Source organism: Xyrauchen texanus, chromosome 37 (genome assembly GCF_025860055.1).
Source record: "Xyrauchen texanus isolate HMW12.3.18 chromosome 37, RBS_HiC_50CHRs, whole genome shotgun sequence".
NCBI lineage: Eukaryota > Metazoa > Chordata > Actinopteri > Cypriniformes > Catostomidae > Xyrauchen > Xyrauchen texanus.
The window spans coordinates 7578986-7596985 of record NC_068312.1 but is presented as its reverse complement, the minus strand read 5'-3'; the positions used below and the strand labels follow the sequence as shown (position 1 = coordinate 7596985).

Genomic DNA, 18000 nt, shown 5'->3' with positions numbered 1-18000 from the left:
TTGTCCCTCTTTGATTTATGAAAAATAATACATCAAAAAATATATTTAATTCTATTATTTTCTAATTGTCTTGAAAATATGTTGAAAATGTTCCACTATCTGGGATTTTTTATTTTTTATTTATACTTATTCATACTTTATACTAATATTTTATACTATTTATTTATTTAAAGCTGATGTAATTTTTTCAGTGTTAAAATACTTTCTTCAATCCCAGCTTAATCTACAGAGACAGCGATAAATAAACAATTCATTGGTTAATTTTCTCAAAAACTGTTAAAGCTTTGTCTCTCTGGCGCAATAAAATTCCACTGTTTGTTTTGAGTGACCCGCTTAAACCCCGCCCACCAACATTACTTGACCAATGGCGTGAGTTGGGGGCTGGACTATCTGAAAACAGTGTGGAAAAGCTCCATACTTGTTAGCATTAGCATCTAGCTAAATTAATTGATTAAAAGTTATTTTTACCTAGTTTTTCTATTCATACATTTATAAATTACTATGGCAGCTTCAACCTATTATTCTACGCCATGTTTCTAAAAAATGTCAAGCAATCACAAACTCATATTGTATTGGATTGTGGGTAATATTAGCACAGAAAGCATGCACAGATGATGGTATACTATTTCCAGTGGACTTCAATAATCCACTGGAAATTGTATACCATCTAGGAACTTTCTGGATACTATTGAAGATACTATGGTGTAGGGTGCACTAATCCTAATCTCACACACTATATACTAGTACAGATAGAAGGCAGATCGGAATTCAGCGTCAATCTTTTTTCACTGTGTTTGGTGATCGTGACCTACAGTGCGATTTTAATGTATCTGTGTACAACACAGCAGTGTCAGTCATATGATAGTTTCTCTGTGTATTTGTATATTTGTGTGTGTGATATAAATGAGTGCAGGTGGGCAGGTAGTGAATCTGATGAATCAGCGTTTACAGACGGGATTCAGTGAATCAGAGGTGCTGCAGATCTTCTGTGACACTTGTGAAGCCGTTGCACGACTGCATCAGTGCAAAACTCCCATCATCCATCGGGACCTCAAAGTATGAACTCTACACATTGCTTTGTCTCCTTCTCTTTCTTAATAACCTGAAATGTCACTTTTGTACTTTGGTCTGTTTACCCATTAACCATTTTTTATTAGTTTTGATTAATTAGTTAACTATGCATTACCCAGAGCACGATATCAATGTCAGTCCACGAATGTCCTGTTGCTTGTCGCAGCTGATTAGGACACATTTAGATTTAGATGGTAGAAATGACTTTTTTCGCTTGCTGCTTTATAACATTGTGCCTGCAGAGAAATTTCAGTTGCATGCTTCTGCGAATTAACTTTACAAAAACAAAGGCACAATATAACACTTTATTCAATGTGTCTCCTGTAGGTAGAAAACATCTTGCTGCATGACAGAGGTCATTATGTGTTGTGTGATTTTGGCAGTGCCACTAACAGATCCCAGAATCCTCAAGCAGAAGGTGTGGCGACTGTAGAAGAGGAGATCAAGAAGTGAGTGTCACTTTTTTATTTATTTTTCATATCAAACAATACACATTTACTTAATCACACCAATTTACTGTGTGTGTGTGTGTGTGTGTGTGTGTGTGTGTGTTTAGGTACACTACTCTTTCATACCGGGCCCCAGAAATGGTGAATCTCTATGGGGGGAAGGTTATCACTACCAAAGCAGATATATGGGTAAGTCAAAGACTGGTAGTGAGTGAGACAAGCAGGGCCGTTTCTGAGCATATGAGAGCCATAAGTGAAATCATACTTGGACGCCCCACAGCACAACCCCCCATGTAGGTGTTGCATCTAGCTAAAAGTCTCTCTTTGCAGTTATATACTCCCTTCCCTCTCATGCCACAAGGGGGCCCCCTTTACCTGTCTAATTGAGCCATAACAACTGTCTGAGTCTTACTTAAAGCTTTTAGTATATAAAAAAACGAAAAAAAAAAAACCTACTGGTGTCTTGGGGGCCCCAAGTGACCGCTTATACCACTTATAGTTAGAAACGGCCTTGGCTAAAAGCAATGACGGTATTGATACCTGTAGTTTATCATTCGGTGTGTTCTACCTGTCAGTTTCTTCAAGTTTTGTTTATTCATGGTATTAACACCTATTTCTAGTGATCCGATCACAAGTGAACATAAAAGTCCGGTTTATACTTCTGCGTCGAACCTATGCCATAGGTTTAGGTACATTTAATTTATTATACAGGTTGGCTGCCATGCAGACAGACAATAAATCAGGCATATACTGGAATACTCTGATGTACCGTGCTGTATAATTTTATAAAATGTTCACTGGCAGCCAAAAGTTTGGAATAATGTACAGATTTGGCTCTTATGGAAATTAATTGGTACTTTTATTCACCAAAGTGGCATTCAACTGATCACACTGTATAGTCAGGACATTAATAACATGAAAAATTACTATTACAATTTGAAAATAATGTTCAGAACTTCTTAAACTACTTCAAAGATTTCTCATAAAAAAAATCCTCCATGTGCAGCAATGACAGCTTTGCAGATCCTTGACATTCTAGCTGTCAGTTTGTCCAGATACTCAGGTGACATTTCACCCCACACTTCCTGTAGCACTTGCCATAGATGTGGCTGTCTTGTAGGGCACTTCTCACACACCTTACAGTCTAGCTGATCACATAAAACTCAATGGGGTTAAGATCCATAACACTCTTTTCCAATTATCTGTTGTACAATGTCTGCATTTCTTTGCCCACTCTAAACATTTATTTGTATTTTTCTGTTTCAAAAGTGGCTTTTTCTTTGCAATTCTTCCCATAAGGCCTGAACCCCTGAGTCTTCTCTTGACTGTTGTACATGAAACTGGTGTTGAGCGGGTAGAATTCAATGAAGCTGTCAGCTGAGGATATGTGAGGTGTCTATTTCTCAAACTAGAGACTCTGATGTACTTATCCTCTTGTTTAGTTGCACATCTGGCCTTCAACATCTCTTTCTGTCCTTGTTAGAGCCAGTTGTCCTTTGTCTTTGAAGACAACTCGAAGCCTATGCCGTAGGTTCGATGCAGAACTACAAATCGGCCTTTAGACTTACCACCAACCTGACAGTTTTGATAGCATTCAGCAGTATTGCACAGGATGGGTTTAATGCTCAAAAAGCTGATGATATGTGTTTTTTTGTGTCCTCAGGCTTTAGGCTGTTTGCTGTATAAGTTGTGTTATTTCACATTGCCGTTTGGAGAGAGTCAGGTGGCCATTTGTGATGGCAGCTTCACCATTCCAGATAACTCTCGCTACTCTCACGACATTCACTGTCTTATTCGTAAGTCCAGATGCTGAGTAATTAATCTGCTATCTATTGCTTTACTGACTATTGTTGTTTTTTTGTTTTTTTAAGATGAAGTAATTTTGTTTTAAAGGAATATTCTGGGTTCAGTCAAATTTAAGCTCAATCGACAGCATTTGTGGCATATTGTTGATTATCACAAAAAGTTATTTATATTCCTTTAAATAAAAAATAAATAAAAAAAGAGTCGAGGTTACTCTGAGGCACTCTGTGGCCAGTTTTTGGAGGTTTAAAAGGCAGAAATATGAAGCTTATTATTTTATAAAAGCACTTAAATGAATTATTCTGTTAAAACTCTTTTATTATTTGAGGTGTTTGTTTAAATTGTCATTTTTACAGTTGTTTTAGGATTTTAGGGCTTGTTGACATTACATCACCATTGCAACAAAGTTGTAAAATTGGCTGTGACTTTGCACAGAAAAGGTTAGTAAGTAAGTAAGGTTAGTTTATCACACTAAAATCATGTTTACACACATATCCTTTATGTCTTGTGGCTATACTTTGAAACAGTATTTTAATGTTATCTGATTGGCCCATATTCACTTCCATTGTAAGTGCCTCACTGGAACCCATATTTTCACTTTTATTTTATTTTTTAAAGATTAGGAGGGACTAGTCAAAATATTTTTTTGTGGTAATCAATATTATTCAACTAATGCTGTCGATTGAGCTGAACTTGTGCTGAATCTGGAATATTGCTTTAATTATTAAGAACTTCTAATAATTTCTGCTTTGTGTAAATCTGCTGTGTGTGAAAATACTTTCTCGTTTCCAAGTTTAATATGCAGACAACAATTAGTTGATTACCCAACCTTCCAAATAATGGAAGTTTATGGAGTTCTGTTTGGTGTCTCTAAAGGCTAAGAAATTACACATGGCACATTTTAAGGAATAGTTCACCCAAAAATGAAAATGTACTCCCCCTCATGCCATCCCAGATGTGTGCGAGTTTATTATTTTCTGCAGATAGCAAACAAAATTTTTTAGAAGAATATCTCCGCTCTGTGGGTCCATACAATGCAAGTAAATGGTGATCCAAAAGATTTGAAGCTCCAAAAAACACATAAAGCTGCATAAACGTAATTCATATGATTCCAGTGGTTTAATCAATGTCTTCAGAAGTTATCCAGTTGGTTTTGTGTGAGAACAGACCAAAATATTATTATTTTTTTAGCATAAACCTTGACATTAGCAGTCTCCTTAGCAATCGTGATTTCAAGCTCGATTACATTTCCTATGGTGCCATTAAGCACTCTGCACATGCGTCGAGGAAGTGTAATCAAGCTTGAAATCATGATCGTACCTAAAGACTTGCAATGGCAAGATGTACAATGAAAAATGAGTTCCATTTTGGTCTTTTCTCACCCAAAACCAAATGGATTGCTCAAGAAGATATGGATTATACCACTGGAGTCGTATAAATTACTTTTATGCTGCCTTTATGTGCTTTTTGGAGCTTCAAAGTTTTGGTCACCATTCACTTGCATTGTATGGACAACTGAGCTGAGATATTTTACTAAAAATCTTTGTTTGTGTTCTGCAGAAGATCAATATTTATTTATTGATATTCATTTGTCCCCTCTCAGGTTACATGCTGGAACTGGACCCTGACGTAAGGCCTGACATCTACCAGGTGTCATATTTTGCTTTTAAACTTGCAGGGAAGGAATGCCCAGTACAGAATTTCCATGTAAGGCACTTCCTGCTCATTCAAACTTTGATTAAATATCTCTCTCCGTTCCTCCTGTGCTTTAACCAACTATCGCGTACACTTGGTCTGATCTTCTCACCTATTTTTTTGCCGCACAATTTTTGTTCTTTATTCTGACACATCCGTATGTAATTCATGCCCATCCTTTATCGTAAGTGCTGGCACGTAACAGCAGAGGAAGTACAATGTCACTCGCGGCTGCCAATTGGCTCAGATCCAGTGGCCCCTCCCACTCTGAGCAGTATTGATAGCATAATGGAAGCACTGACTCGTGCTCAAAGACATATTAACATCAACTCCCGCAAAGCGCCATTTAGAGCACATTTCAGGAATGGCCTTACTCAAAAAGGTCCATGGGTTTTTGCAATAATTAAAAAAAAGAAAATGTTGTGCCGTCAAAATTTGCATTATTATTTTTTATATATAATATACTGTGTGACAAAAAGCAAAACTGAATTTCATTTGAGGTCATTTTTTTCAGGTCAAAAGATTGTATTTTAGTTTTAGTAGTCTTTTGTTAAGTTAAAGAAAATCTTTTCATGTAGTTTTTATTATAATATTCGTTAACAATGTTAAAGGAATAGTAATAATTCCTATAATAATTAAATAAGGAATGATAAAATACAAATTCTCTCATCAAGTACTCACCGTCAATGCCATCCCAGATGTGTGTGACTTTCTTTCTTCTGCAGAACACAAATGAAAATATGTAGAAGACTATTTCAGCTCCATACAATGCAAATCAACAGGGTCCAAAACTTTGAAGCTCATAAAAGCACATAAAGGCAGCATAAAGGTAATCCATAAGATTCCAGTGGTTTAATCAATGTCTTCAGAAGTGATATGATATATGTTGTTGAGAAACAGATCAAAATGCAAGTTATTTTTTACTATAAATCTCCACTTTCAACAGCCATCATAAGCACTCTTCTATACACCGATCAGCCACAACATTAAAACCACCTGCCTAATATCGTATAGGTCCCCCTCGTGCTGCCAAAACATACCCTACCTGTCGAGGTATGGACTCCACAAGACCACTGAAGGCGTCCTGTGTTATCTGGCACCAAGACGTTAGCAGCAGATACTTTAAGACCTGTAAGTTGCGAGGTGGGGGCCTATTGGTTCTGCATATCAACACCTACTGGGCAAGTTACTTAAATATTGATCTTGTTCTCACCCACACCTATCATATCACTTCTGAAGACATGGATTAAACCACTGGAGTCATGTTATGGATTACTTTTATGCAGCATTTATTTACTTTTTGGAGCTTCACATTTCTGGTGACCATTCACTTGCATTGAATGGACCAACAGAGCTGAGATACTCTTCTAAAAAATCTTAATTTGTGTTCTGCAGATCTATTCCTTTAACACTGCATGAGTGCATTTCTATGTTTATCATTGATACAACTTTTAGATTAAAGACATAAATGTGAAATGCAGCAACATAATCTTGCTAATATTATCACATTCATCTAGAATTTAGCCATTCCAGCCAAACTCCCAGAGCCAATCAGAGCCAGTGAAGCTGTGGCCAAGAAGAGTCAAAACAAGGCCAGGTCAGTCTTTCATTTATCTGTGTGGTCCAAGAACCTCAGTGAAAGACATTTGAAGTGATTGTAAATTATGTGATGCCTCTAAAGACTAAAGAAGAATATACATATATAATGTATTATAAAGTTGAGTTGCGCTCAATTCATATGCTTTTGTTCTGCCTCCTTCCTCTCATTCAGGCTCACTGATCCAATCCGCACGACTGAGACTTCAATAGTGCCACGGCAACGACCCAAACCCGGCCAGGCTCAACCAATTACAGGCATCCTGCCCATACAACCAGCCCTCACGCCTCGCAAAAGAGCCAGTGTGCCCACAGGACCTGCCCAGCCAATCAGTGAGTGTTAATCAAGTTAAGCCCCGTTCACAACGCCAGCGACTTGTCGCTTAATGTCGCTAGTTCCTAAACTGTGAAGCTGTTCCTACTGCTGTTGCTTTAATGTTATTTGTGCATTGCACAACTGGCCATAGCTTTAGAATATCTAAACAGTCAAGATATCATCCTAATTTGACAACGAATCAGTTCTTTTGCCTCTAAAAATTTACATTATGAAGGGGATCATTTTATAATTTTGTATAGCCTGCAGCAGTGCTCAATGTATTATATAATTGTCTGATTAACACTTTTTATTGATTCACACAATTGATAAAGAAAAGCAAAACATATATTCACATAATCAATATTTAACCCCCATTATTCTCTTTTCCTTTCCCTCACCCCTCAACAAACATCCCTGTGGTAAATGGTAAATGGTAAATGTCTGCACTTATATAGCGCCTTTTTAACCTCAGTGGGTTTCAAAGCACTTTACACTGCGTCTCATTCACCCATTCACACACACATTCAAGGCAGTAGCCTGCCATTGGGAGCAACTTGGGGTTCAGTGTCTTGCCCAAGGACACTTCGGCACGTGGAGGCATGTGGGCTGGGAATTGAACAACCGACCCTGCAATTAATGGACAACCCACTCTGCCACCTGAGCCACAGCCGCCGCCAAAAGTATTGGCAGTTGTTGTGGTGTTGATTTACATTGTTTTTAGATTATAGTGCAGAGTGATCAGATGCATTTTATAATAATTGCAAAAAGCTTCATTGGTCAAAAAAATTAACTTTATCACAAAAACCCAAATTTCACAGTTTTTTAGTCCTGGCACAAAATGACCAGCTAACATCAGTTCACTAATCATATCAGCAGCACCTGGGAAAGTGAACGAGTACTAGTCAGGTGAAATCACTCTATCATTCTGATTGGATTATAAGAGCAGAGTGATTGCTATAAAAGGAGGGAAGAAGTGCTTACAATCATTGTGTTCTTGTTAGCAATGTTACCTCTAAAGAAAGACGTGCGGCCATTTTCATTGCTTTGCATCAAAATGGCCTCACATGCAAGGAAATTGCTGCAAAGAATATTACACCTGAAAGAACCATTTACCGGATCATCAAGAACTTCAAGGAGAGAGGTTCAACTACTGTGAATAAGGCTTCAGGACGTCACAGAGTGTCCAAAGCACCAGGACCGTCTCCTCCTGAGGAGTCAGCTATGGAATCTGCACTAGTCACCACTAGTGCAGAGCTTGCTCAATATTGGCAGCAGGTTGGTGTGAGTGCATCTACACGCACAGTGAGGCGAAGTCTTTTGGACGATGGCCTGGTGTCAAGAAGGGCAGCAAAGAAGACACTTCTCTCCAAGAAAAACATTAAGGACAGACTGAAATTCTGCAGGAAGTACAAGGAATGGACAGCAGAAGACTGGTGCTAAGATATTTTCTCTGATGAAGCCCCCTTCCGACGGTTTGGGACATCTGGAAAATCGATAGTCTGGAGAAGAAAAGGTGAATGCTACCATGAGTCCTGTGTCATGCCAACAGTGAAGCATCCTGAGACCATCCATGTGTGGGGTTGCTTTATTTTCAAGTGAGTGGGCTCTCTCACAATTCTGCCCAAAAACACTGCCATGAATAAAGAATGGCATCAAAACCTCCTGCAAGAGCAACTGCTCCCAACGATCCAGGAGCAATTTGGTGATGATCCGTGCATTTTCTGAATTAGTGATCGGATCCGAGCACTAATATGTCAAGAATTGATCGCCATCAGTCAGGATTTGGTCCATAAGCAGATATCCAGTATGCCAGACCGAACTGCAGATGTTATGAAGAACAAGGGTCAACACTGTAAATATTGACTCTTTGAATAAATTTAGTGTTTTTGTCAATAAAAGCCTTTAAAACTTATGAAACGCTTATCATTGTTTTCCAGTATACCATAGAAACGCACAAAATGTATGTCACTGTCAATACTTTTGGCCACGACTGTATACACACACACACACACAAAAAAGAATTAAGGAAATATATATATACATATATATAAATCACACACATTTAAAACTACACTTCTCTCTCCACTGCCCCTCCCCGAAAGCCCTGCAAGAAGGCCAGACAGCTGCCCCATTTTCATAAAATGAATCTAAATTGCCTAGTCTTCTACATAACATTTCCTTGAATGCCGCCACCCTCCCCTTCTCTGTGCACCACTCTTGAAATGAGGGTGCTCCAGCTACCCTCCATCCCCACCTTCCATTCCCTTGGCATTGCCAGCAGGTGGGTGTGTCTTTCAGACCAAGCCTATACAATCTAGAGGTGGTCCAATAGAATCGATGTAATATCTTAAATTGCATAAATCGCACCCTTGCATCTTTAGATGTAGACTTTACATTTTTAGAATCCTATCCCACACTCCCTCCTCCAATAACAAGTTTAAATCTTTCTCCCATAATCTTTTGAGAGAAGATGAAGCTCCATCCATCAGACCTTGATTTAGCAAGGAGTAATACACTGATGCCTCATGACCTTTTCCAAAAGCAGTAATCACCTCTCCCAGAGTATCTGCCACTTTAGGGGGATGTATGCTACTCCCAAAAATAGTACAGAGCAGTTGGCATAGCTGTAAATACCTAAAGAACTGAGATCTGGGAATCCCAAAATGTTGAACCATTTATCTCAACACTCCACTCTCATATAGGTAATCGAGCATATTAACCTCCCTTTCAATCCTCTGTGTCCAGCAGAAAGGGGACTTATTAATATGTAATTTTGGGTTCATCATTATTCTCATGGCTACATTTAAATAAATGTTGAATTATACCGAGTGCAAATGCGAGATAACTGGGTGTAACTGAACTTCTCCGGTTAGTTTGATAGAAAGGCTTTGCAGTGGTGAAATAGGGGCAAGAACTTCCTGTTCAATACAAAACCAGGTAGGTAAGTGACCAGTGAGCCAAATGTCTGAGACCGAATACATAATAATAATACAAAATCTTAGGTAGGCTTAGCCCACCTTTGTGTCAATTGGGCTATGTAATTACTGAAGTGTAAACTGGGACGTTTACAATTCCAAATGAAGGACTTCACTATGCCATCAAAATGCTTGAAATAAGAGAGGGGAGAGATTGTAGCAGGTAGTTGAATTCATTTTAATAACATTAACCTTCACAATTATAGATAAATGTAATGAAGCCCACCTGCCCACATCGCTCAAACCTTTTATTAAAGGGTCAAATTGGACTAACTAAATCACAATCACAAATTTGCTGGGAATAAATTACCCAAATACTTAATGCCCTGTTTGGGCCACTGGAAGGCGCCTGGCTAAAAAGCCGCTTTACAAAATAAACTCTAGGTGGAACCAGCACAAAAAACACCCAGATTCTTCAAACAGTCAAGCGAATGATCAGTGAGCCGGTCCACTCGGCTGCGACATGAGTACCACAAGATGACTTACTCACTCCATTGAATTTACGAAGGACATCGCTTGCTGTGGGCATGTGAATGTTTTACATCCATCCTTAGCATCTATTCTCAATTTGGCTGGGAATATCAGTGCAAAAGCGACCTTTCATTGATGTAAAAGTTTCTTGCATTACTTTAATCGATCACTTTCTCGCTTGTCGAGTTCGAAAGTCTGGGAACAAGAAAATGCTGTGGTTCTTCCAAGAAAGCCTTCCTTTACTCCTCGCTGCACGTAACACAAGATCTTTAGTGGATGATCTCAGAAATTTGGCCAGAATTGATTGGGGACTGGCTCCTTCCGCAGATCGCCGAGTCAGAACCCTGTGAGCTTGCTCGATTTCCAGCTTATAGCCTGCTATGTTGAGCAGACTCTGAAAGAGCACGTCCAGGAATTCCACCATATCCTGTCCCTCATGGGAACTCCCACGATACGGACATTACTCCGCTAACTATGGTTTTTCCATGTCCTCCAACTTCTCCCAGACATGCTCCAAATCCACCTTGGTTGGAGATTAGAAGATAATTCCCTTTCCGATGACTCCAGATAATCAATCCATTTCTCGACATCCCCCACTCTTTTGACCACATCGGTAAACTTTGCCTCCATGGCAATGATTGATCGACGTATCACAGCAAGATCCTCCAAGTCAGCAATGACCTTTTTCAGCATTGCCAACATGCTCAGCATCTCTCACTGCATCTCGGACCAAATCGACTCCCAGGCCCGCGGCCTGCTCAGGATTGTCAGCTTGAGCACGTAAGTGTCTTTTAATGTCTCCAGAGCCTGATGATTTTTAATTCTTTGACATAATGTCCTCCTAGAACAGTTATGGAACAGAGTGTATCGAATCTCACCGGTTTATGCCATAAAAGTATTAAAACTAGCATAGCGCAAAGTGCTCACAGTTCACACGTCTGATCTTCGCATGGCATCATGTGACTCCCTCAGTGTATTATATAATTATCAAGATGAAGGATCTATCAAAATATGAATCAAACTCGCTCAGAATTGCCCTTTGTCTTTTATCTCTGTTGCTCTCTTTCCCCTGACGACACTTTGCGTGCGCTGTTTTGACCTGCATGCATCTTTGGCTGACACACAGCTCTAGTATTCCCACTGGTTCACTCAGCATGTCGTTAGTGAGAGAACATTTAAACCTCATTAATGAGCCTCGGCTATTGAGCCTCTGATGATGTGAATCTTACTGAGCTGTTATTTCACTCCCTGTGTCTGATGTCAAAGCCAGTTAAAGGCCTGCACATTTCATTGGTAATGAATAACCTGACCTCTTGTTATTCTTCTGCTATGTTTTAGCACCAGAAATACTGGACAGATAGTCTGGCTGTTAACAATGACAGTGGCCTAACTAGGCACGACTCGACACATTTTTCTGTCCTAACTGAAAGTGAAAATGGGACATATAAATATTTTATGTTTAATATACAGAGTGGGATTTCACTGTGGGCAGGGCTAGTCTGCACAACACAAGAGAAATGGAAACCAAGAAATGGACAAAATGTCTTTTTTGCATGTTGCTTGTCACTATTGCGTCTGGTTATGGGGCGTTGACACTTCCAGTAATTGAATTGCTCTCTTTGGAAATGAATTACTTTTGCAGTCAATTGCTGTCAATATGGAAGAGAGAGGAGCTATTGCTTATTTTTAAATATATGTGTTGTGTAATTTATTTAGTTTGATTCTCTTTCTTTCTTTTTCTTTTTTTATTTCTTTGTGTCTTTTTCTCTCTCTCTCTGTCTTTCTTTGTTTTCATCTTTGTTACTTTTGTTTCTGTTCTTTCTTTCTTTCTTTCTGTCTTGAAAAACATTTTTGAGATAAAAACAAAAAATATATAATGACTTATATAATGTGTTTCTCATGCAATTTTGTCACTGTGTGTGATGGTAGGATTTGTATATTTTTTGTATTGGCTCACAGATGTTAATATAGCCGCCCAGCCTGTTGCTCCTGGCCAATCACAGAACCCTCAGCTTCAACAGATTCCTGTTCCTCCGCAACAAGCCATTCCCAATCCAATACAGGCCACTCCCTCTCCATCTCAGACCACACCCCAGCATGGACAACTTTATGTGCAACATCAAACTGCAGCTTTCTTTACTGCTCAACAACAGGTAACTCCTACACAAAATACTCTGTCAGTGACATTTATTTCTTGCTTTGAAGGCAACATGAAATTAAATGGACTTTTTCACTTTCTTTATATATTCCTTTTCTTACCGTGCACTTTATAATCTTGTCTCTTGAATCTTTTATCATGTAATAACTTGGTCCACCTCTAAAATGACTTTCTTTTGTTAATGTTAACTAATAGCCAAATAGCCATTTGGACAATGTTTTAAGCTACAGTTGTCTGCTTTCTAAAATCTTGTTAATAGTTTATTACTTTTTTTTTTTTTTTTTTTTTACTGTTAAATATTGTTTCAATATTGTTAATTTTACACAGATTTTTTTTGTTAGTCATAGTTTTAGTCTTAACTCTTCAATATTTCATCCTAATATTTATTAATTTAGGTCATGTTTTTAAGGTCATATTTTAGGTGATAATAATGGGCAAAATGACAAAAAAGTGTGTAAAAGATATTTAGAAAAATGTACTGTTAAAATCTTGCAATTTATTTTTCATATATTCAGCAACACCATCTTTTTTTTATAAATCTTGACATGATGCATCTTTTTCATCTCTTCTTCATTACCATTGACGGAACCCAAAAAACCCTTGTCAACAAACATTTTCATCTGTCATTTTTGTTGACAAGTTTTACACTTGTTTCACTTAAACATGTCACATTATGAAAGTAAAATGGCTTCTGAATGCTGTTTCATGTTGACTTAATCATTTGTTATAATTGCAAAAATGTTTCATTACACATTTTAATGCCAATTGGTGCGCCTACTTCCCTATTTTAGCAGCCTCAATCAACGCAGAGCTGCAATTTACCTGCACAAACGGTTGCATCTTCCTCCACCCCTGTTACCACGCCCTCCAAACCTAAGAATAGGGCACCCCCTCCACCCACACTCCACCCTCTCACCAACCGCCAGGCAGGTCACGCAACTTTATCAGCAACTGCACAGACAAAAACGACAAAAGTTTCAGCCCCGCCCCGCCTGCACCATGCTCGCTGACAAATTGTGTAGATGGTGATATCTCTGTGGCCCGGCCTGTGCCTGTCCAACCTAAAGCCAAAGCTATGGCACCTCCACCCCCTACACCCCCTACACCACATGCTTCCACCCCTCCTCCACCTAAAACCACCTCAGCAGCACCCCTTCCATCCGCTGACCCTGAAGTGGACCTAGAGCAGACGGTAACCCTCCACCATCTGCGTCTGCTGTGATAGGACTATCTTTGTAGGGATTCTGTTGGCTTTCTACAGCTACTATCCTCTTCTTGTTGGTTTGCCATGCACCTTAAAGCCAGAAACATACTTTACGCAAGTACGCAAAGGCTTGGCCATTGAACATATGACGAAAAAGATCATTTTTTATGTATGGGATAGCGCCCTTTGCAGCAACATAGAGGATGCAATGTGAACTGGTACTGTGTTGTCTGACACATTTCAGATTGCAACAAATTGCTTGTGTAGCTACAAGTGTTTGTGTATATATTCTTGCATAGTTTATGTTTTAGGCCTGAAACTTGCTTATAAGGGATTATTTTAACGTTTTTTTCCATTCTATTTTTCTGTTAATTTCCAAAGATTTACCTTGTGGAGAAATTAATTAGTACACCTACTGCAAGGTGATGCAGGAAATAGTTAATGCATAACATGACCTTGGACTTTTTATATCAAGATTTTTAACGTCAGTATTTTAGGTTAAGCGTATATGAAAATATAAAGGAAAGTGTATATTTAGTATACATGCTGGTCACCATTTCTTACGTTTTTCAGCATTTTAATCACATGTTTGCCTTCGGTGACAGATACATTTTTTATAGTACAAATATTCCATGTAGTTAAAAATATTGGTAACTTTTTTTAAGGATCAGAAATTAGACCGTAATTAGTGATTTAATAATTTGACTTGTAAGGGACTAGTTACGGACTTGTTTGGAATTTCAAGGTATTTATTAGGCCTTTGTTCATTTGATTTCTTACCCTTTACTTGTTTTTTTTTTTCCTTACTTATTAGGTAAAAACAAAATAAACCAATAGCTAGGAAGGTGCAAAATACATCCTTTATAGGATCTCATTACACTATGTGAATAGGCAACTTATAGGTATGAAATAAATATTGAAGGCAGAGACTTTTGATACTTGGTGTAAATAGCACTAAAAAAAATTTTCTTTGACTAAGGGAAAATGGAGTTAGATGCTATTTTAAATACCATACAGTATAGGGGCATCACTGCAGCATGTTTCTTATGTTTATTTAGAGTGACACAATAGACACCCTACACCAACCTTGACCCCTAAACCTAACCTTCCCTGCTTTGTTGAAATACTGTATTCATTGTACATATATTTCATGCTTATAAGCGGCACATTCACACAGAGTACTGAGAACCTATAAAGGATTTATTTAGCATCAGACTAGCTAAAGTATACAAAAGCTAATTTAAAGGGACTATAAAGCAAGAATAAGAAATCAGCCAATAATGGCTTAATAAATACTTTATAATGCCAAACAAGTCCATAACTAGCCACTTACAAGTATAATTAATATTCATGAATTACTGTCTAATTTATGATCCCAAACGTACGTGTTACCAAAATATTCCATGTTAAAATTCTAATGAATAATAATACATATATATTCATAATCATACATAATAATAGGCATAATAAGGCACACTCATAAAATAATTAGCTGAATGCTATTTAAAATACTTTTAGATGCAATATAGCATGTTGCAATTTGTCAACTACCCATGTACAATGCAAGAGTAAGTGGATAGGTTTTTACATTAAAATTAATTTAAATGGCCTATTTATCTAAGAACAGACATTGAACAGTTCAAAGAGGAAGTGTTAGGTATTTTCTCAGTACACAGACATAATGCTCACCTTTTTTCTAAAAACAAGAACCGATTTGTCTTTTCTTTACAACTAAAGTTCTCTGTCTTCAGCTTTTAAAGACTAAGAGACTGTTCACATAGAAAACATTCTTGCATTTAAAATAAGCTAGATGTAGCACAGCAAAATACATTTTTTAAATGTATATGATTTTATGTTCAGTCATGAAACTTTATAAGACACATACTTATAGGTCCTTTGAGATGTAATCAACTTGAATACTTTTTTCTAGCATTTAAATTGCCTCAGCTGGTAAGCTGTATCGTGTTATGAGAGCTTTGTCTCTGTAACCCTCCCCCTACCCGGCACCACTTGTTTATATTTACTCCAGGGGGATTGTATGCATGTCTAATTGTGCAGCAGTAGCATCTCTGTGCATGTTCTTATCAGTCAAGTGTTTGCTCTGCAGCGTGAGCAGATATTGTCATACCCATTATAATACTTGAAAAATCAGTCATGAAAGAGTTTTCATTACTGAACATCGTTTAACTTGACAGTACATCTTAAAAAACTGCTGCTCATGGTGTGAGGCGCTGAAAAACAGTTATGTTGCAACAATCTAAGATCTTCATCTAGTATATTTACTTAGACAAACAATACAAAATAGCACAGACAGATTCAAGAACGCCTCCTGTGTGAACACCCCCTAACATCTCATCTTGAAACCATTCTCTCCTGTAATTTTAGAAGTTAATTGTTAAAATTAGGATCCTTCAGCTTCTGTAGTCTTTAATATTGTTCTATCTTTATCTTTTTTCTTTCCGTAAAGTCTGTCTCTCTGAGTCATGGGGCGAATAAAGTAGGCTCTTTGACTCCTCCCTCTTCTCCTAAGAATGCCCCAAAGGGAGGGCACAGACGAATTCTGAGTGACGTCACACACAGCACCATATTTGGAGTTCCTGTAAGCAAGTCCACTCAACTGCTTCAAGCCGCCGCAGCTGAGGCCAGCCTGAACAAGTCCAAGTAAATCTACGAGACAACTAATATATCATTTAAATGCAGAGCTTAGCCAATCATAGCAGAGGTCATTTACACATAGAACTTCTTAAAGGTACAGTAACAAAAACTTGTTTTTGTGTCTGCTGTAGGTCAGCTAGCACAACTCCCTCTGGTTCTCCATGCTCATCGCAGCAGAGTGTTTATCAGTCAGGGGATGTGCCAGGCTCCACGGCTGGATCCGCAGCATCCTGGAATCCCTTTGGTGATGATAATTTCTCTAAACTCACAGCTGAAGAGCTGCTCAACAAAGACTTTGCTAAACTTGATGGTAAAACCAAATGTATTTATATGGAGTCAAATCTTCCAAGTAGTTCTTTACAGTATTTTTGTATTTTCCCTGTATTAGATATACTATATTACAATGTTTGTTTTAGTTACTCAGCACGTTTTATACAAAAGAAGCCTCATCTTAGAGACTGCAGTAACTTGTGTGTGTGTTTGTGTGTGTGTGATGACAGCTAATACAGCAGAAATGGCCTGTTCTGAAAATCTGATTCCTGGGTTTCAGCCTGTATCTTCTAATAAAGGATTTCTCCAGGGACCAGGTATAATCTATTTATCTTTCTGTGTCTCATTCTGTCTTGCTCTATGTCTCTCCCAGGCTCCCATTGCTTGCTGAGAGTCTGTTGATGTTTTGAGGGATAGTTCACCCTAAAATCCCATTCCAAACCCTTATAACTTTCTTTCTTACTTTCTTACAAACGAAGATAAAGTACTCATTACAATGCAAGCATATAGTGATCTGGGGCTGTCAAGCTCTGAATATGTGAAAGTCCCATAAAAGCACCATAGAAAGATTCCAAGTCTTCTGAAGCCATAAGATAGCATTGTGTGACAAAAAAATAAAAATAAATTTAAGTCATTATTTACTGAAAGTCTTCCCACATTTTGTCCAGTTATGAGAACAAAAACATGCCATTTGATATACTGTAAATTAAAGCAAAAATCCGGGTCTGAATTTCAGTATATGCGAAGACAAATGAGATTTGAGAGCTGCAGAGAAGGGGAAATGTTTTGGAAAATAACACTTTTTCTTTAAGGCAATTTGTTCTGTTCCTCTCACAAAGCTAGCTTATGGCTTCAGAAGAGTTGGAATATTGCACACAAGTTGAAAAACAAAAAAGACGGGACCAAACATGACCGACTAAAAGAAAAACAAGAGGAAGAATCCAGCACAGGACAGAGCACACGAGGGGATATATAGGGGGTTACAATTAATTGTATTGAAAAGAGCAGCATCAGCATTCCAAAACATCTCCATTGTGGTTGAGCACATGATGAAAGAATTGTAATTTTTGGGGGGGGTTTACTTTTCCCCTTTACTTTCAGGACTGCATTACATTTGGTCCCACTTTGCTGTATATTAGGTGTCTTAAACTACTATGTACTAAAATTAAAACGACATACAATACAATGGGTCTGTTCCAAAACTTAGCGGGCTGCCTCACTGTCTCATTCCTACATAGGCAGCTGCCTTTCCTAACTGAAATGGAGCCTCATAAGAGAGCGATTTGGAACGCTCTACATAGGCTGCGATCACGGGAAAGGATACATACGATGCTACC

The 18000-nt window shown here is 38.2% G+C and overlaps 1 protein-coding gene across 6 annotated transcripts in view; it reads left to right on the top strand.

Annotated features, from left to right (window-relative positions):
- The window catches only part of aak1a (AP2 associated kinase 1a), a 67922-nt gene that overhangs the window by 20188 nt on the left and 29734 nt on the right, over positions 1-18000 (top strand). For 5 of the 6 annotated variants that reach the window (XM_052108453.1, XM_052108452.1, XM_052108450.1 and 2 more), the window contains 11 exons: positions 914-1056; positions 1399-1520; positions 1628-1709; positions 3184-3316; positions 4927-5030; positions 6536-6615; positions 6790-6947; positions 12336-12529; positions 16206-16399; positions 16525-16703; positions 16894-16980. In XM_052108453.1, the coding sequence (XP_051964413.1) occupies positions 914-1056; positions 1399-1520; positions 1628-1709; positions 3184-3316; positions 4927-5030; positions 6536-6615; positions 6790-6947; positions 12336-12529; positions 16206-16399; positions 16525-16703; positions 16894-16980 (1476 nt within the window). The remainder of the gene's footprint in view (positions 1-913; positions 1057-1398; positions 1521-1627; positions 1710-3183; positions 3317-4926; positions 5031-6535; positions 6616-6789; positions 6948-12335; positions 12530-16205; positions 16400-16524; positions 16704-16893; positions 16981-18000) is intronic. The other variant, XM_052108451.1, reaches the window with a different exon arrangement.